The following is a 21,313-nucleotide window of genomic DNA, read 5'->3' as shown; positions in this document are numbered from 1 at the left end:
ATCCGATTGGCTGATCCAATCAGCCAATCAGATTGAGCTCGCATTCAATTGGCTGTTCCGATAGGATTTATTTTACAGGTAAATTGGTAATTATTTTAACAAGGTAGCTATTAAATAGTTATTAACTATTTAATAGCTATTGTACCTAGTTAAAATAAATACCAAGTTACCTGTAAAATAAATATAAACCCTAAAATAGCTACAATGTAATTATTAATTACATTGTAGCTATCTTAGGGTTTATTTTATTTAAATAGGAATATTTAAATTAATAATATTAATATCAATTAGATTTATTTTAATAAGAATTTAGTTAGGGGTGTTAGAGTTAGATAGGGTTATTATACTTAATATATATATATAATATAATAATAATAAAAATTAATAATAATTAAATAATAATAATATAATTAGGGTTAATATAGTTAATATATATAATATAATAACTATATTAACCCTAATATAATTAGGGTTAATATAGTTAATATAGGTGGCGGCGGTGTAGTGGGGTCAGATTAGGGGTTAATCTATTTAATATAGGTGGCGGCGGTGTAGGGGGATTAGATTAGGGGGTAATACATTTATTATAGGTGGCGGCGGTATAGGGGGATTTAGATTATAGGCAAAAGAGCTGTTTTATTTCTGACAATGCCCCGCCAAAAGCCCTTTTAAGGGCTGGTAAAAGAGCTGGTTACTTTGGGGCAAAGACCTGCAAAAAGCCCTTTTAAGGGCTGGCAATAGAGCTGTTTACTTTGGGGTAATGCCACGCAAAAAGCCCTTTTCAGGGCTATTTGTAGGGTTAGACTTTTAGTGGTAGGGATAGTTTAGTATTTTAGGGGTTAATTAATTTAATATAGGTGGCGGCGGTATAGGGGGATTAGATTTAGGGGTTAATTAATTTAATATAGCTGGCGGCGGTGTAGGGGGATTAAATTAGGGGTTAATAATTTTAAAATAACTGGCGGCAGGGTAGGAGCTCACATTAGGGGGTAGTTAATGTAGGTGGCGACGGGGTCCAGGAGCGGTGGTTTAGGGGTTAATAACTTTATTAGGTGTGGCGGGGTCCGGGGGCGGCGGGTTAATACATTTTTTATTATTAGGAGAGTGAGGGGGGATAGCGGATAGAGGGGTATACTTGTCGGGCTATGTTTGGGAGGCATGTTAGACAGTACGGGTGATTTTATAACTTAGTCAGGTTTTGTAGGCGCCGGCAGTTTCTAAAGTGCCGTAAGTCACTGGCGACTCCAGAAATTTGTACTTACGCAGATTTCTGGACATCGCTGGTTTATCCGACTTACGGCACTTTAGCATCTGACGGCGCCGTATATTGGATAGCTCGAGTTGCGAGCTGAAACTACGGGCGGCGGGGTTCCCTCGCTTGCGCTGCAAACTACGATCTATATCGGATTGTGTTTAGTATGTTTAGTCTCAGTGTCCCCTCTCTGTAAGTGTTTAGTATGTTTAGTCTCAGTGTCCCCTCTCTGTATGTGTTTAGTATGTTTAGTCTCAGTGTACCCTCTCTGTATGTGTTTAGTATGTTTAGTCTCAGTGTCCCCTCTGTGTTTTTGTTTAGTATGTTTAGTGTCAGTGTCCCCTCTCTGTAAGTGTTTAGTATGTTTAGTCTCAGTGTCCCCTCTCTGTAAGTGTTTAGTATGTTTAGTCCCAGTGTCCCCTCTCTGTATGTGTTTAGTATGTTTAGTCTCAGTGTCCCCTCTCTGTAAGTGTTTAGTATGCTTAGTCCCAGTGTCCCCTCTCTGTATGTGTTTAGTATGTTTAGTCTCAGTGTCCCCTCTCTGTAAGTGTTTAGTATGTTTAGTCCCAGTGTCCCCTCTCTGTATGTGTTTAGTATGTTTAATCTCAGTGTCCCCTCTCTGTAAGTGTTTAGTATATTTAGATTCATTATCCCCTCTCTGTAAGTGTTTAGTATGTTTAGTGTCAGTGTACCCTCTCTGTATGTGTTTAGTATGTTTAATCTCAGTGTCCCCTCTCTGTAAGTGTTTAGTATATTTAGATTCATTATCGCCTCTCTGTAAGTGTTTAGTATGTTTAGTCTCAGTGTCCCCTCTCTGTAAGTGTTTAGTATGTTTATTCTCAGTGTCCCCTCTCTGTATGTGTTTAGTATGTTTAGTCTCAGTGTCCCCTCTCTGTAAGTGTTTAGTATGTTTAGTCTCAGTGTCCCCTCTCTGTATGTGTTTAGTATGTTTAGTCTTAGTATCATCTCTCTGTAAGTGTTTAGTAAGTTTAGTCTCAGTGTCCCCTCTCTGTATGTGTTTAGTATGTTTAGTCTCAGTGTCCCCTCTCTGTAAGTGTTTAGTATGTTTAGTCTCAGTGTCCCCTCTCTGTAAGTGTTTAGTATGTTTAGTCTCAGTGTCCCCTCTCTGTATGTGTTTAGTATGTTTAGTCTCAGTGTCCCCTCTCTGTATGTGTTTAGTATGTTTAGTCTCAGTGTCCCCTCTGTGTGTGTGTTTAGTAAGTTTAGTCTCAGTGTCCCTTCTCTATATGTGTTTAGTATGTTTAGTCTCAGTGTTACCTCTCTGTATGTGTTTAGTAAGTTTAGTCTCAGTGTCACCTCTCTGTATGTGTTTAGTAAGTTTAGTCTCAGTGTCCCCTCTCTGTATGTGTTTAGTATGTTTAGTCTCAGTGTCACCTCTCTGTATGTGTTTAGTATGTTTAGTCTCAGTGTCACCTCTCTGTATGTGTTTAGTATGTTTAGTCTCAGTGTCACCTCTCTGTATGTGTTTAGTATGTTTAGTCTCAGTGTCCCCTCTGTGTGTGTGTTTAGTAAGTTTAGTCTCAGTGTCCCCTCTCTGTATGTGTTTAGTATGTTTAGTCTCAGTGTCCCCTCTCTGTATGTGTTTTGTATGTTTAGTGTCAGTGTCCCCTCTCTGTAAGTGTTTAGTGTCTGTGTCCCCCTCTCTGTATGTGTTTAGTATGTTTAGTCTTAGTGTCACCTCTCTGTAAGTGTTTAGTAAGTTTAGTCTCAGTGTCCCCTCTCTGTATGTGTTTAGTATGTTTAGTCTCTGTGTCCCCTCTCTGTATGTGTTTAGTAAGTTTAGTCTCAGTGTCCCCTCTCTGTATGTGTTTAGTAAGTTTAGTCTCAGTGTCCCCTCTCTGTATGTGTTTAGTAAGTTTAGTCTCAGTGTCACCTCTCTGTATGTGTTTAGTAAGTTTAGTCTCAGTGTCCCCTCTCTGTATGTGTTTAGTATGTTTAGTCTTAGTGTCACCTCTCTGTATGTGTTTAGTAAGTTTAGTCTCAGTGTCACCTCTCTGTATGTGTTTAGTAAGTTTAGTCTCAGTGTCACCTCTCTGTATGTGTTTAGTATGTTTAGTCTTAGTATCATCTCTCTGTAAGTGTTTAGTAAGTTTAGTCTCAGTGTCCCCTCTCTGTATGTGTTTAGTATGTTTAGTCTCAGTGTCCCCTCTCTGTAAGTGTTTAGTATGTTTAGTCTCAGTGTCCCCTCTCTGTAAGTGTTTAGTATGTTTAGTCTCAGTGTCCCCTCTCTGTATGTGTTTAGTATGTTTAGCCTCAGTGTCCCCTCTCTGTATGTGTTTAGTATGTTTAGTCTCAGTGTCCCCTCTGTGGCCTAGATTTAGAGTTCGGCGGTAGCCGTCAAAACCAGCGTTAGAGGCTCCTAACGCTGGTTTTGGGCGCCCGCTGGTATTTGGAGTCAGTGATTAAAGGGTCTAACGCTCACTTTACAGCCGCGACTTTTCCATACCGCAGATCCCCCTACGCCATTTGCGTAGCCTATCTTTTCAATGGGATCTTTCTAACGCCGGTATTTAGAGTCGTTTCTGCAGTGAGCGTTAGAGCTCTAACGACAAGATTCCAGCCGCCTGAAAATAGCAGGAGTTAAGAGCTTTCTGGCTAACGCCGGTTCATAAAGCTCTTAACTACTGTACCCTAAAGTACACTAACACCCATAAACTACCTATGTACCCCTAAACCGAGGTCCCCCCACATCGCCGCCACTCGATTAAAATTTTTAACCCCTAATCTGCCGACCGCCACCTACGTTATACTTATGTACCCCTAATCTGCTGCCCCTAACCCCGCCGACCCCTATATTATATTTATTAACCCCTAACTTGCCCCACACAACGTCGCCGCAAGCTACTTAAAATAATTAACCCCTAATCTTCGACCGCAAATCGCCGCCACCTACGTTATCCCTATGTACCCCTAATCTTCTGCCCCTAACATCGCCGACCCCTATGTTATATTTATTAACCCCTAATCTGCCCCCCACAACGTCGCCGATACCTACCTACACTTATTAACCCCTAATCTGCCGAGCGGACCTGAGCGCTACTATAATAAAGTTATTAACCCCTAATCCGCCTCACTAACCCTATCATAAATAGTATTAACCCCTAATCTGCCCTCCCTAACATCGCCGACACCTACCTTCAATTATTAACCCCTAATCTGCCGACCGGAGCTCACCGCTATTCTAATAAATGTATTAACCCCTAAAGCTAAGTCTAACCCTAACACTAACACCCCCCTAAGTTAAATATAATTTTTATCTAACGAAATTAATTAACTCTTATTAAATAAATTATTCCTATTTAAAGCTAAATACTTACCTGTAAAATAAATCCTAATATAGCTACAATATAAATTACATTTATATTATAGCTATTTTAGGATTTATATTTATTTTACAGGTAACTTTGTATTTATTTTAACCAGGTACAATAGCTATTAAATAGTTAAGAACTATTTAATAGTTACCTAGTTAAAATAATTACAAATTTACCTGTAAAATAAATCCTAACCTAAGATATAATTAAACCTAACACTACCCTATCAATAAAATAATTAAATAAACTACCTACAATTACCTACAATTAACCTAACACTACACTATCAATAAATTAATTAAATACAATTCCTACAAATAAATACAATTAAATAAACTATCTAAAGTACAAAAAATAAAAAAGAACTAAGTTACAGAAAATAAAAAAATATTTACAAACATAAGAAAAATATTACAACAATTTTAAACTAATTACACCTACTCTAAGCCCCCTAATAAAATAACAAAGACAGGTACAGGTAAGTATTTAGCTTTAAATAGGAATCATTTATTTAATAAGAGTTAATTTATTTCGTTAGATAAAAATTATATTTAACTTAGGGGGGTGTTAGTGTTAGGGTTAGACTTAGCTTTAGGGGTTAATACATTTATTAGAATAGCGGTGAGCTCCGGACGGCAGATTAGGGGTTAATAATTGAAGGTAGGTGTCGGCGATGTTAGGGAGGGCAGATTAGGGGTTAATACTATTTATGATAGGGTTAGTGAGACGGATTAGGGGTTAATAACTTTATTATAGTAGCGCTCAGGTCCGCTCGGCAGATTAGGGGTTAATAAGTGTAGGCAGGTGTCGGCGACGTTGTGGGGGGCAGGTTAGGGGTTAATAAATATAATATAGGGGTCGGCGATGTTAGGGCAGCAGATTAGGGGTACATAGGGATAACGTAGGTGGCGGCGGTTTACGGAGCGGCAGATTAGGGGTTAAAAGTGTAATGCAGGGGTCAGCGATAGCGGGGGCGGCAGATTAGGGGTTAATAAGTGTAATGTTAGGGGTGTTTAGACTCGGGGTACATGTTAGAGTGTTAGGTGCAGACGTAGGAAGTGTTTCCCCATAGGAAACAATGGGGCTGCGTTAGGAGCTGAACGCTGCTTTTTTGCAGGTGTTAGGTTTTTTTTCAGCTCAAACAGCCCCATTGTTTCCTATGGGAGAATCGTGCACGAGCACGTTTTTGAGGCCGGCCGCGTCCGTAAGCAACTCTGGTATCGAGAGTTGCATTTGCGGTAAAAATGCTCTACGCTCCTTTTTTGGAGCCTAACGCAGCATTTGTTTGAACTCTCGATACCAGAGTTAAATTTATGGTGCGGCCAGAAAAAAGCCCGCAGAGCGTTAACAGCCCTTTTACCGCCGAACTCCAAATCTAGCCGTGTGTGTGTGTTTAGTAAGTTTAGTCTCAGTGTCCCCTCTCTGTATGTGTTTAGTATGTTTAGTCTCAGTGTCACCTCTCTGTATGTGTTTAGTATGTTTAGTCTCAGTGTCCCCTCTCTGTATGTGTTTAGTATATTTAGTGTCAGTGTCCCCTCTCTGTAAGTGTTTAGTATGTTTAGTGTCTGTGTCCCCCTCTCTGTATGTGTTTAGTATGTTTAGTCTTAGTGTCACCTCTCTGTAAGTGTTTAGTAAGTATAGTCTCAGTGTCCCCTCTCTGTATGTGTTTAGTATGTTTAGTCTCAGTGTCCCCTCTCTGTATGTGTTTAGTATGTTTAGTCTCAGTGTCCCCTCTCTGTATGTGTTTAGTATGTTTAGTCTCAGTGTCCCCTCTCTGTATGTGTTTAGTATGTTTAGTCTCAGTGTCCCCTCTCTGTATGTGTTTAGTAAGTTTAGTCTCAGTGTCCCCTCTCTGTATGTGTTTAGTAAGTTTAGTCTCAGTGTCACCTCTCTGTATGTGTTTAGTAAGTTTAGTCTCAGTGTCCCCTCTCTGTATGTGTTTAGTATGTTTAGTCTCAGTGTCACCTCTCTGTATGTGTTTAGTAAGTTTAGTCTCATTGTCACCTCTCTGTATGTGTTTAGTAAGTTTAGTCTCAGTGTCACCTCTCTGTATGTGTTTAGTATGTTTAGTCTCAGTGTCACCTAACTGTATGTGTTTAGTATGTTTAGTGTCAGTGTCCCCTCTCTGTATGTGTTTAGTATGTTTAGTCTCAGTGTCCCCTCTCTGTATGTGTTTTGTATGTTTAGTCTCAGTGTCCCCTCTCTGTAGGTGTTTAGTATGTTTAGTGTCTGTGTCCCCTCTCTGTATGTGTTTAGTATGTTTAGTGTCAGTGTCCCCTCTCTGTGTGTGTTTAGTATGTTTAGTCTCAGTGTCCCCTCTCTGTAAGTGTTTAGTATGTTTAGTGTCAGTGTCCCCTCTCTGTATGTGTTTAGTATGTTTAGTCTCAGTGTCCCCTTTCTGTGTGTGTTTTGCAAGTGTCCCCTTTCTGTGTGTGTGTTTGCAGGTGTCCCCTCTGTGTGTGTGTTTGCATGCTAAGGCTCTGTGTCCCTTGGTATTTCTACTCTTCTACAAAACAGCCGGGGGCAGAGAAGAATTGATCCAGAGGGACTTTGTGGCTGTGTCAACACCAAGCTGCTTCTGTGGAGAGGTGTGTGTGCCGGGCACACAATGTCCCTGCAGCTTAGCTGTGCGCTGTGTGTCCAGGTGAATCTAGGGTGTGTGGACAATGTCACTTTATCTGCCCCCTCCTGATTCCGCAAGCGGTCCAACCGAGATGCCAGAGGTAAGTTACTTATACCTGCAGCTCTCAGACACTAACACATACAGAAGTGCTCACATACACACAACAAAATTATCCTTATTCAGGTATACAAACACTGTCATAAAAGTGTCTATGCGCTTATGCACCCACACACCTATATATAAACACACACATGCACAAATACACACACACACATACATAAACACACATATATACATATACATAGGCTGACCATATTGCCGCTTTAAAAAGGGACACATATGAAAAATACATATGTCAGGGCTGTTTTCAGGGCTGTTTAAAGAAATGGTTTTGTATAAAAACCCTCACATATGTATTTTTCATATGTGTTCCTTCTTAAAGCGGCAATATGGTCAGCCTACATATACACATAAACAAACATATACACATAAACACACACACACATAAACACACATATATACATATACACATAAACACTCACATGCACAAATACACAAACATACACACTCACACACACATACATAAACACACATAAACATACACTCATATATACACACTCACAGACACATATACAGAAACACGCAAATATATACAAACATACACTCTCACACATATACACACACGTATACACACCCTCCCATATACATATAAATACACTCATCTCTTGCTTTACCTGCTTATAGTCTGTTTATAAACACATAGACACACACTCAAACATTGAGCACTTGTGTGTTTATATACACCCATACATTGATACACTGAGCACTCATGTATGTATGTATGTATGTGTGTATATATACTGTGTGTGTATATATATATATATATACTTACTGAAACACTAAGCACTTTTGCATTTATTTACACAGACACACACTGATACAATGTTTACTTGTGTATTTATATACACACAGACACACACACTTATACACTGTGTACTTATGTATTTATATACACAGAAACACACACTGATACACTGTTTACTTATGTATTTAAATATACGCAGACACGCACTGAGTACTTATGTATTTATATACACACAGATGCACACTGATACACTGTGTACTTATATATTTATATACACACAGATGCACACTGATACACTGTGCACTTATGTATTTATACACACAGACACACACTGATACATTGTGTACTTATGTATTTATATGCGCACAGATGAACACTGATACACTGTGTACTTATATATTTATATACACACAGATGCACACTGATACACTGTGTACTTATGTATTTATATACATAGACAAACACTGATACACTGTGTACTTATGTATTTATATACACTTAGGCAGACAAAGATACACCAAGCATATGTATATATACACATCTTACTGATAAACTGAGGACATATATTTTATATACACACAGGTACACACAGACTATTTCCTTCCCTGGGTAGCCTCTTGGTTAAACAGCACTGGGCATATATCATGGGGAGGCTAAAACCATGATTTGCACAGTCTGTCTGTTTCTGGGACATACACCACTTACATTTAATCAAGCTGACGATGAGGTGATGCAGTGTACCAGCTACTAAGCAATACCACCTGCCTGACAGTTACCACAGACCTACAATACAGAATTGAAATGTTATGCATATTTACATATCTACAGAAAGCCCCTAGCACTAGACTTTCTGCCCAGACTCATGTGAATTTGCTAAGTCGGCAGGTGCACAGGTTACACAATCTCTGTACTTTCCATGTCACTCTGGTTAATGTTTCCTTGAACACGGTGACACAGAAACGAACAGGGCAATGTGCTGGGACAGCGTATATTTACGTGTATGTCATTGTTTTGTCTCCAGTTATCCTGGCCCTGCAGACCCTGCAATGTTGTGGAGCCCGCAGTTAAGAGGGGCCTACCACCTTCCCAGCTTTTCAGGGCCTATAGGCCACTGCAGGGCCACCTGCTGGGGACCAGTGGCAGGGAGCAGAGGGAGGCCACTGAGTGACCTGTATGCACAGTGCATGTTGCAATAATCTAAAATCAATAACTATTGTAAAAATAAAGATTCTTTAGTCTTAAAGGGACATTGTTCTGAAAAATATTCCCACCCTTTTATGTGTTTAAATGGCTTATTTTACCAGCTGAAGTGTATTTAAATGTCTGCAAAAAGCGCCTTTATCTTTATTTTGTTACTTAGCTACTTTTACCTGTTGTATTCACAGCAATACCAAAAATATGAGTAACAAATGTTTTCTCTGTAGAAAAGCTTTGTAAACAAGAGGCAATAACTCAAATTAATCTTCCTGATTCAGGAGAGAGAGATGTATCTGAAAAAGCCAGTTGTGCCCACTAATCCCCAGTCATAATTATCATTTAAACACATTAGCAGGTCTGCTTTACCTGCAGGCTCAGCCAATTTTATGGGCATGTCCTGAAAAACAAGTGGTGATTTTCATGAGCAAAACCAGCTAAATAATAAATATGAAGGAATAATTTCCCATATATGTAATACTCTGCAGTAGGTATAACAAGTAATTTGGAGCACATTAAGGACAATTATTTTTATAGTGCAGTGTTCCTTTAAAGGGACATTCAAGTCAAAATTAAACTTTCATGATTCAGATAGTGCGGCAGTTTTAAGAGTTTATTTCTATTATTAAATTTACTTTGTACACTTTGTATCATTTGCTGAAAAGCATTCCTAGACACATGTACATGTGTTACTGCCAGCCAAGGGGATACAATGACTGTTGTGAAAAATATACATAGTAAAGTCAAGATTGAAGCCTAAGGTAGAGCTGTTTGGGGGGAGGAGACACTGCGTAACCACCCCACCTACTACCAGTGCACAGCCAGTTCTCTAGATGGCAACCTTATGTTCACCTCGCTGTCAGTGCATCTAGAGCTGACCCTTTGCAGAAGTTAAACACATAGTTATATACAAACAAGAGTACAATAATAATACACAGCAGCATTTTCAGGTTGCACTTGTATATCCCATGACAATATCTAGCAGTAGTATTTGTATAGGATACAGAATGCAGCTTTGGTGAATAACAGTCTTGTGAAACCACCTTGTTGTATAAGTGACATAGACAATGATCCCCAGCTGAACGCATGGTGGACTAAGGTTTTGGGTTATGATTAGGGCTTGTGGCTAAAGTTACGGTAAGGGTCATGATTAACATTAGTTTTTGTGCTGGGGTTATGTTTAGGGTCATGATTATGGTTAGAGTTTAAAGAGATATGTAACTCACAATTGTGATTCAAACACATTTTTTTTTATTTCCTTCTATTAACAATTTTGCTTTGTTCTCATGATATTCTTTGTTGAAGAGATACCTAGGTAGATGTCTGGAGCACTATATTGCAGGAAAAATGCTGCCATCTAGTAACCTTGCAAATGTATAACATTCTGGCAAAACTGCTGCCATATAGTGCTGCAGATAGGTGCATGCTCCTGGACCTGATGTTCAACAAAGGATACCAAGAAATTGAAGAAAATGTATTAATAGAAGTAAAATAGTATGCTCTATTCGAATCATGAAAGAGAAAATATGGGTTTAGGGCTAAGAAATAGCGTTAGAGATTAGATATAAAGGGGCCTATTTATTAAAGGTCTGTCGGACCTGATCCGACAGTGTGGATCAGGTCCGCAAGTCCTCGCTGAATGTGGAGAGCAATACGCTCTCCGTATTCAGCATTGCACCAGCAGCTCACAAGATCTGCTGGTGCAACGCCGCCCCCTGCAGCAGGGAGGTGTCAATCAACCCGATCGTACCGCTGCTTCATAACTGCTGTATCTGGCGAGTCTGAAGACTCGCCAGAAACACGGGCCGTCAAACTTCTTTTGGAGCTTGATAGATAGGCCCCAATGTGTGAACCTGTCTTTCCAGCCACAATAACTAGAAATCTTCTTAACTCCTTCATCTTTGTTTCCATAGTTAATCTAATCACATAATATCCATAGTACAGTCTATCTAGGGTTGCAACCTCGGCCATGTTTTCCTGGAGACTTATGAGTTACACATGCTGCAGGGTGTGCAGAAGGCAACATGCATTGCTCCTCTGGGAAACACTATTCATGTTCCTCCCTGCACACCCTGCAGCATGTGTAACTCGTAACTCATCTCCAGGAAAACATGGCCGAGGTGGCAACCCTAAGTCTATGTCAGGGTTGGCTATCTTTGGCACTCCTGATGCTTCAGAACTACATTTCCCATGATGCTCAACTAGACTGCAGAGTGACTAAACATCAGGGGTGCCATGGTTAGCCGTCACTGGCCTATCATACAACAATTCTTTGCACAGTTTTGTTTCAAACAATGAATCCGTTAGGCCATCTCTAAAGCAAGCGACCTAGTACCAGTCTCTGGCATGAACACAAGCTCGTAATGGTGACACTTCACTCTTCAGGTGTCACTGAAGTACGGAATCTTAGGAGAAAATGAATCACAGCATAGCATAGTGTATTAAACCTTAGACCACTGATTTTCAAACCACAAGCCTCCCTAACAGGCCACAGGTAATATAATCAGCTGATTAGTTACCATGGTTATTTTACCTGCTCTCACCCATGGTAATCCTGAAAACCTGGCCTGTTAGGGAAGCCTGGGGACAGGTTTGGTTTAAAACCACCCCACAAACAGCCCTATTGTGCAAGTGAATAGAATGTAGCACTCACCCACACTGGATAAAGCAGCAAACTACACTTAGTCCAACGGTGCAATCGGCCACAGATTTATGTCATTTTAAGCTGTTTGGTGTCCCTTTAAATGACACAGAAAATTTAGCTCTGAATTGGTTTCACCATAACCATCTACTCTCTTGTGAGGCTACCTTTACATATTATACACAGCTTTCTAACAGGGCTTTGTTGTGATACCCTAAATGGCTAAATAAAATAATACTAAAAAGGATTTTAATACTGAAAAATGGAGCGGGGACATTCAATTTTCTGCAGTTTCCTTTATAATTTCTATAAAACTAGTTTAGCTAAAGAAAAATACCTGAAAATAGATTCATTATTTTGTCCTTATTTTAGCAATACCTCATATGTTTAGGTTTTCAAGTAATGCACAGCAAATATAGGTCAAATACTTCAAGGATGGAATTAAAAATGATTAAAAAAAACACATTACACTTTATTAAAATAATTAAGGGGTTAAAATCATTAAGGGGTTAAACAAGAAAGCATTGCCTTGCATGTCACTGACTGCCAAGAGGGTAAAATCACTGTTCTGTCTATTACTGGAACCAGGGATGAAACAACTGCCCAGTTAACTGAGCCCCAGTTTGTGTGTAACATCAGAGGGTTAGACATATTAATTAATGTGCGTTAAATTCACTTTTGTGTATATTACTGTGCTTTCTGAATATATATATAACATATATGTCTGCATCTGTTGCAGCTGAGTTGATCACAGGTGAAGGTTGATGGTGCAAGAATTCTTTTATGCAATCGGGTTAGAGCTGTTTCTGAAAATGTTTGTGTTTAATTAATTTTTACACCAGGAATGTCAACTCTGCCAAACTAAATATATCTTTTCTCTCCCTTTAAAATGCCAATTTCTTATATGTTTAGATTATATTATTTACCCTATCGGGCCCCTTGCAGTTATGGCACAAAATAACCAACATGGCTGGGAACGTGGCAGGGAATTGCTTTGAGGTACCTACTTTTATATGATCAGAGGTCACAGAGTATATTTTTACTGGGTAAAAACATACTCTGTGACCTCTGATCATATAAAGTTCAGGGCTGGCTGGAAGCATCTCACCTAATACACAATTCTAGTAACAGAAGAATTACTTATTTAAACCTCATATTTTTCTGCTTATGACACTGTCACGAAATGACTCACTGCTTTTGTTCTGACAGACACTTATTAAGTAGACAACTCCCAATAATTGTGCAGGAATAAAAAATCAATTTAGTGGAAGCTGATTACTTCCAAATGAGAATTGTGTACCTGCCAGTGTTTATGTGCAGGGATATGTCAGGCTAGAACAAAATATTACTCCATACATGCTCTCCAAGTAGAATAAAAAACTACTTATGTCTTATGCAGATAATAACAAGCATGTACAACAAATTCATATCAGTGTCAAGTTCACCTGGGTGCCAGCTCCCCAACATGCAATAAGACAAGTGAAGCTGTAAACTCAATCCAAGATTGGAGGGGTTTTTATTTATCAAAACATGAAAAGGCAACGCTTCGGGGCTCCTGCCCCTTTTATCAAGCTTGACAAAGTGGGGAGAGCCCTGAAACGTTGGTTGTTCATCTCCAACCTTGGATTGAGTTTACAGCTTCAGTTGTCTGAACCCAATTGTTTTCTTTCATGATTCAGATAGAGCCTACTTTACTCCTATAATCAATTTTTCTTCGTTTTCTTGGTATCTTTTTTTGAAAAAGCAGGAATGTAAGCTTACGAGCCGGCCCATTTTGGGTTCAGCATTCTGGATTGTGCTTGCTGATTGGTGACTGCATTTAGCCACCAATCAGCAAGTGCTACCCAGGTGCTGAACCAAAGATAGGTCGGCTCCTTAGCTTTACATTCCTACTTTTTCAAATAAAGATACCAAGAGAACGAAGAAAAATTGATTATAGGAGTAAATTAGAAAGTCGCTTAAAATTGCTGCTCTATCTGAATCATGAAAGAAAACAATTTGAGTTCAGTGTCCCTTTAAGGAATCATTACAGCCAAGCAAACGTTTTTAATAGACACATGCACAGGAAAAAAATATTTGGGATAAATTATTCGTCTTTCCTTTTGTTTGATATTCATTAAGGGCGTCATTTGGAAATAACTTTCATGATTCAGATAGAACATACAATTTTAAACAATTTTCCAATTTGCTTCTTTTATCAAATGTCTTTGCATCTTTTGTGGAAGGAACGCCAATGCACTACTGGGAGCTAGCTGAACATATTGGGTCAGCTAATGACAAGAGGCATATGTGTGCAGCCACCAAACAGCAGCTAGCTCCCAGTAGTGCATTGCTTCTACTGAGCTTAGGTATTTTTCAGCAAAGGATGCCAAGAGAATGAAGCAAATTACATTTTATTATTTTATTATTGTTATAATCAGGTATTTGTAGAGCGCCAACAGGTTCCGCAGCGCTATGTACATAGGTGGTATATAAAAACAATTACAGGGATCAAATGGGGAGAGAGGGTCCTGCCGAGAGTTGCACTGTTGTAGTCGCTCTTATGAAGGTGAACTACAAACAGCTGGGCTCATAGGCTTACATACTATGGGGTTTAGGGGGATAGCAGTGGAGATAGGAAGGTTAGTGTAGGTTGTATGCATCCCTGAACAGTAGAGTCTTTAGTGAGCACTTGAAGCTTTTAAAACCCGGGGAGAGTCTTGTGGAGCGAGGCAGAGAGTTCCATAAGATGGGAGCCGGTCTGGAGAAGTCCTGTAAACGGGAGTGTGATGAGGTGACAAGAGAGGAGGAGAGTAGGAGATCATGAGCGGAGTGAAGGGGACGGGAGGGAGAGTATCTGGATACATGGTCTGAGATGTAGGGGGGAGCAGTGCATTTGAGGGCTTTGTGTGTCAGAGTGAGAATTTTGTGTTTAAGTCTGGAGGCAAGAGGAAGCCAGTGAAGGGATTGGCAGAGAGGTGCAGCAGATGAAGAGGGACGTGCAAGGAAGATGAGTCTTGCAGAGGCATTCATTATGGATTGTAAAGGAGCTAGGCGGCAGCTGGGGAGACAAGAGAGGATAGAGTTGCAGTAGTTAAGGCGGGAAAGGATGAGAGAGTGGATTAAAATCTTAGTTGTGTCTTGTGTAAGGAAATGTCTGATGTTAGCAATGTTTTTAAGGTGGAAGCGGCAAGCTTTAGCCAAGGACTGAATGTGAGGAGTGAAAGAAAGATCTGAGTCAAGTGTGACCCAGAGACATTGGGCATGTGAGGTTGGGGTAATGATGGAGTTATCAACAGTTATAGAGACATGGGGGGGTGGAGATTTTGGAAGAAGGGGGAAAAATAATGAGCTCAGTTTTGGAGAGATTTAGCTTGAGGTAGTGAGAGGACATCCAATATGAGATATGAGAGGGACCGTTAGTGACACGGGTTAGCAAGGAAGGAGACAGTTCTGGTGCAGAGAGGTAGATTTGTGTATCGTCGGCATACAGATGATAGTGAAACTCATGGGACTTTATTAAGGAACCTAATGAGGACATGTAGATTGAAAAGAGAACATAAAAGAAGTAAATTAAAAAATATGTGTAAAATTGCTGCTCTATCTGAATCATGACAGTCTAATTTTGACTTTACTGTCATTTTAATGAATGTTTTTCTGTTATGTTTTATTATTATTATTTATTAATGGGCCCAAGACTGTCCGAGAGCAAAAGTGAAGCTGACATATCTCATTGGCTGACATCAGAATCAATCAACTGACAAGGGCATTACTAATAGTGTAAAGCTGAACCTTCAAAAACCTTTCCCATCGAAACAATGTAAACTTTTGGAAGCAATTTCAAAAGAGCAATGGGTTTAACCACATTTGTTAAAGGGGTGTTCATTTACGCCTAGATTTAGAGTTCTGCGGCCAAAGGGGTGCGTTAGCTCCGCATGCTTTTTTCTGGCCGCACCTTTTAAATACCGCTGGTATTGAGAGTTCACAGAATGGCTGCGTTAGGCTCCAAAAAAGGAGCGTAGAGCATATTTACCGCAACTTCAACTCTCGATACCAGCGGTGCTTACGGACGCGACCAGCTTAAAAAACGTGCTCGTGCACGATTCCCCCATAGAAAACAATGGGGCTCTTTGAGCTGAAAAAAAACCTAACACCTGCAAAAAAGCCGCGTTCAGCTCCTAACGCAGCCCCATTGTTTTCTATGGGGAAACACTTCCTACGTCTGCACCTAACAGTCTAACATGTACCCCGAGTCTAAACACCCCTAACCTTACACTTATTAACCCCTAATCTGCCGCCCCCGCTATCGCTGACCCCTGCATATTATTTTTAACCCCTAATCTGCCGCTCCGTACACCCCCGCCACCTACATTATCCCTATGTACCCCTAATCTGCTGCCCTAACATCGCCGACCCCTATATTATATTTATTAACCCCTAATCTGCTGCCCCCAACGTCGCCTCCACCTAAGTACACTTATTAACCCCTAATCTACCGACCGGACCTGAGCACTACTATAATAAATGTATTAACCCCTAATCCGCCTCACTCCCGCCTCAATAACCCTATAATAAATAGTATTAACCCCTAATCTGCCCTCCCTAACATTGCCGACACCTAACTTCAAGTATTAACCCCATATCTGCCGACAGGAGCTCACCGCTACTCTAATAAATTTATTAACCCCTAAAGCTAAGTCTAACTTTAACCCTAACACCCCCTAAATTAAATATAATTTAAATCTAACGAAATAAATTAACTCTTATTAAATAAATTATTCCTATTTAAAGCTAAATACTTACCTGTAAAATAAACCCTAATATAGCTACAATATAAATTATAATTATATTATAGCTATTTTAGGATTTATATTTAATTTACAGGTAACTTTGTATTTATTTTAACCAGGTACAATAGCTATTAAATAGTTAATAACTATTTAATAGCTAAAATAGTTAAAATAATTACAAAATTACCTGTAAAATAAATCCTAACCTAAGTTACAATTAAACCTAACACTACACTATCAATAAATTAATTAAATAAAATACCTACAATTATCTACAATTAAACCTAACACTAAACTATCAATAAATAAATTAAATACAATTCCTACAAATAAATACAATTAAATAAACTAACTAAAGTACAAAAAATAAAAAAGAACTAAGTTACAAAAAATAAAAAAATATTTACAAACATTAGAAAAAAATTACAACAATTTTAAACTAATTACACCTACTCTAAGCCCCCTAATAAAATAACAAAGACCCCCAAAATAAAAAAATGCCCTACCCTATTCTAAATTACAAAAGTTCAAAGCTCTTTTACCTTACCAGCCCTGAACAGGGCCCTTTGCGGGGCATGCCCCAAATAATTCAGCTCTTTTGCCTGTAAAAAAAAACATACAATACCCCCCCCCAACATTACAACCCACCACCCACATAAATCCTAATCTAACCCAAACCCCCCTTAAATAAACCTAACACTAAGCCCCTGAAGATCTTCCTACCTTGTCTTCACCATGCCAGGTTCACCGATCGATCCAGAAGAGCCTCCGATGTCTTGATCCAAGCCCAAGCGGGGGGCTGAAGAGTGACGTTCACCCTCCGGCTGAAGTCTTGATCCAAGCGGGCAGAAGAGGACATCCGGACCGGCAAACATCTTCATCCAAGCCGCATCTTCTATGTTCTTCAATCCGATGACGACCGGCTGATCTTCAAGACCTCCATCGCGGATCCATCCTTCTTCTCCGACTACTTCCCGACGAATGACGGTTCCTTTAAGGGACGTCATCCAAGATGGCGTCCCTTGAATTCCGATTGGCTGATAGGATTCTATCAGCCAATCGGAATTAAGGTAGGAAAATTCTGATTGGCTGATGGAATCAGCCAATCAGAATCAAGTTCAATCCGATTGGCTGATTCAATCAGCCAATCAGATTGAGCTTGAATTCTATTGGCTGTTCCGATCAGCCAATAGAATGCGAGCTCAATCTGATTGGCTGATCGGATCAGCCAATCGGATTGAACTTGATTCTGATTGGCTGATTCCATCAGCCAATCAGAATTTTCCTACCTTAATTCCGATTGGCTGATAGAATCCTATCAGCCAATCGGAATTCAAGGGACGCCATCTTGGATGACGTCCCTTAAAGGAACAGTCGTTCGTCGGGAACTCGTCGGAGAAGAAGGATGGATCCGCGATGGAGGTCTTGAAGATCAGCCGGTCGTCATCGGATTGAAGAACATAGAAGATGCGGCTTGGATGAAGATGTTTGCCGGTCCGGATGTCCTCTTCTGCCCGCTTGGATCAAGACTTCAGCCGGAGGATGGACGTCACTCTTCAGCCCCCCGCTTGGGCTTGGATCAAGACATCGGAGGCTCTTCTGGATCTATCGGTGAACCTGGCATGGTGAAGACAAGGTAGGAGATCTTCAGGGGCTTAGTGTTAGGTTTATTTAAGGGGGGTTTGGGTTAGATTAGGGGTATGTGGGTGGTGGGTTGTAATGTTGGGGGGGGTATTGTATTTTTTTTTTTTACAGGCAAAAGAGCTGAATTCTTTGGGGCATGCCCCGCAAAGGGCCCTGTTCAGGGCTGGTAAGGTAAAAGAGCTTTGAACTTTTGTAATTTAGAATAGGGTAGGGCATTTTTTTTATTTTGGGGGTCTTTGTTATTTTATTAGGGGGCTTAGAGTAGGTGTAATTAGTTTAAAATTGTTGTAATATTTTTCTAATGTTTGTAAATATTTTTTTATTTTTTGTAACTTAGTTCTTTTTTATTTTTTGTACTTTAGTTAGTTTATTTAATTGTATTTATTTGTAGGAATTGTATTTAATTTATTTATTGATAGTGTAGTGTTAGGTTTAATTGTAACTTAGGTTAGGATTTATTTTACAGGTAATTTTGTAATTATTTTAACTATTTTAGCTATGAAATAGTTCTTAACTATTTAATAGCTATTGTACCTGGTTAAAATAAATACAAAGTTGCCTGTAAAATAAATATAAATCCTAAAATAGCTATAATATAATTATAATTTATATTGTAGCTATATTAGGGTTTATTTTACAGGTAAGTATTTAGCTTTAAATAGGAATAATTTATTTAATAAGAGTTAATTTATTTTGTTAGATTTAAATTATATTTAATTTAGGGGGGTGTTAGTGTTAGGGTTAGACTTAGCTTTAGGGGTTAATCTATTTATTTGAATAGCGGCGAGATTCGGTCGGCAGATTAGGGGTTAATAATTGAAGTTAGGTGTCGACGATGTTAGGGAGGGCAGATTAGGGGTTAATACTATTTCTTATAGGGTTATTGAGGCGGGAGTGAGGCGGATTAGGGGTTAATAACTTTATTATAGTAGCGGTGAGATCCGCTCGGCAGATTAGGGGTTAATAAGTGTAGGCAGGTGGAGGCGACGTTGAGGGGGGCAGATTAGGGGTTAATAAATATAATATAGGGGTCGGCGGTGTTAGGGGCAGCAGATTAGGGGTACATAAGTATAACGTAGGTGGCGGTCGGCAGATTAGGGGTTAAAAATTTAATAGAGTGGCAGCGATGTGGGGGGGCCTCGGTTTAAGGGTGCATAGGTAGTTTATGGGTGTTAGTGTACTTTAGAGCACAGTAGTTAAGAGCTTTATAAACCGGCGTTAACCCAGAAAGCTCTTAACTACTGACTTTTTTCTGCGGCTGGAGTTTTGTCGTTAGATTTCTAACGCTCACTTCAGCCACGACTCTAAATACCGGAGTTAGAAAGATCCCATTGAAAAGATAGGATACGCAATTGACGTAAGGGGATCTGCGGTATGGAAAAGTCGCGGCTGGAAAGTGAGCGTTAGACCCTTTCCTGACTGACTCCAAATACCGGCGGTAGCCTAAAACCAGCGTTAGGAGCCTCTAACGCTGGTTTTGACAGCTACCGCCAAACTCTAAATCTAGGCCTTAGTGTTTTCAAATGAATACAACAAATATAAAAAAACATTCACCAAGATTACAAGTTATGCGCTAAACCCGGTGCGTAAATAACGCAAAAAATGAGCGGTATTGCATTTTCCATAGCGCTGCCATTACAAGCAAATCCTTCTTGTGCTGTGCATTATGGTGCGTTAAGCTCCATATCGCACAAAGGTCTGACTTGACGTGCTTGTGCACGTTTTTCCCTATAGATATCAATGGAGAGAAAGTGTTAGACAAAAAACTAACACCTGCGGCTACGGAACCTATTAACTCCTAAACCGCCTGCCGCCCACATCGCTACTACTATAATAAACCTATTAACCCCTAAACCCCTGGCCGCCCACATCGCAACACGCCCCCTAACTTTAAATTAAACTTACAATATAACTATCTTCAAGTAAATAAAAACCTGTGAAATAAAAAAAAAACTAAGATTAAACTATAAATTAACCTAACATTACTATTTAAAAAAAAAAAAAAACCCCTAAAAATAAGAAAAACTAGATTACAATATTAAAAAATCCTAGCACTACGAAAAATAAATAAACCTAACATTACAAAAAAAACACTAAAATGCCGAAAAATAAAAAAAATTAAGATTTAAAAAAAAAACGAAATTATACAAAATAATAAAAATTAAACCTAATTATACCCCTATAAAAACAAAAAAGACACCCCAAAATAAAAACACCCCCTAAGCTAACAATAAACTACCAATAGCCTTTAAAATTGCCTTTTGTAGGGCATTGCCCTGAAGCAATCAGATCTTTTACATAAAAAAATTACAAAGTTCCCCCTAACAGTGAACCCCCCCACACAACCAACCCCACAAAATAAAAAAAACTAAGTCTAAAAAAGGGGCATTTGTATGGGCATCAGCTCTTTTGCGCCCATAAAAAAAACCACCCAAATTGTTTAAAAAAAAATTACAATAACTCCGGAAAATGTACTCACCGTTCCTGAAGTCCGGAAGTACAGGCGGCGCAAAGTCTTCATTCAGGCGGTCAAGATCTTCTTCCAGGACAGCACCATTTTCTATCTTCTTCCCGTGGTTGCGGAGCGGTCTTTGGTTTGGTGATGCGTGGATCTGGAGCGCTGGTCCTCATCTGGAGTGCTGGCTTTTTTCAGTGGCGGTGATCTTCAGCGACATGGATCCTCTTCTTCATGCGAACGCCGCACACTCAAGCTTAAAGGGACAGTAAACCTTAAAAATAATGTTATATAATTCTGCACATAGTGCAGAATTATATAACATTATTTAAGTGCTATAGTTCTAAAACCCTTTTTTCTCTTTTAATATGTAAAAATTACGGCGCTTTTACAGACCCGCTCTCTGCTCTCTGCTGAGCGGGTCTGTAATATTTAGTCAGCGCATCAGGCCAGCTGTATAGTCACAGCCCGGCCCGACCGCGCCTGTGACAGGAGCGAGCTGCACTTAGTGCTATGGCGCGGTCGGGCCGGGCTG

General features: G+C 39.6%; 1 protein-coding gene across 1 annotated transcript in view; it reads left to right on the top strand.

Annotated features, from left to right (window-relative positions):
* Nucleotides 1-7,118: 7,118 nt before the first annotated feature.
* Nucleotides 7,119-21,313, top strand: part of TMPRSS6 (transmembrane serine protease 6) — a 227,697-nt gene continuing 213,502 nt past the window's right edge. The window contains exon 1 of the mRNA XM_053721218.1: nucleotides 7,119-7,310. Within this exon, the coding sequence (XP_053577193.1) occupies nucleotides 7,254-7,310 (57 nt within the window). The 5' untranslated portion in view covers nucleotides 7,119-7,253. The remainder of the gene's footprint in view (nucleotides 7,311-21,313) is intronic.

Source organism: Bombina bombina, chromosome 7 (genome assembly GCF_027579735.1).
Source record: "Bombina bombina isolate aBomBom1 chromosome 7, aBomBom1.pri, whole genome shotgun sequence".
NCBI lineage: Eukaryota > Metazoa > Chordata > Amphibia > Anura > Bombinatoridae > Bombina > Bombina bombina.
Note: the sequence above shows the minus strand (reverse complement) of the source record. Positions and strands in the feature narration are given on the sequence as shown.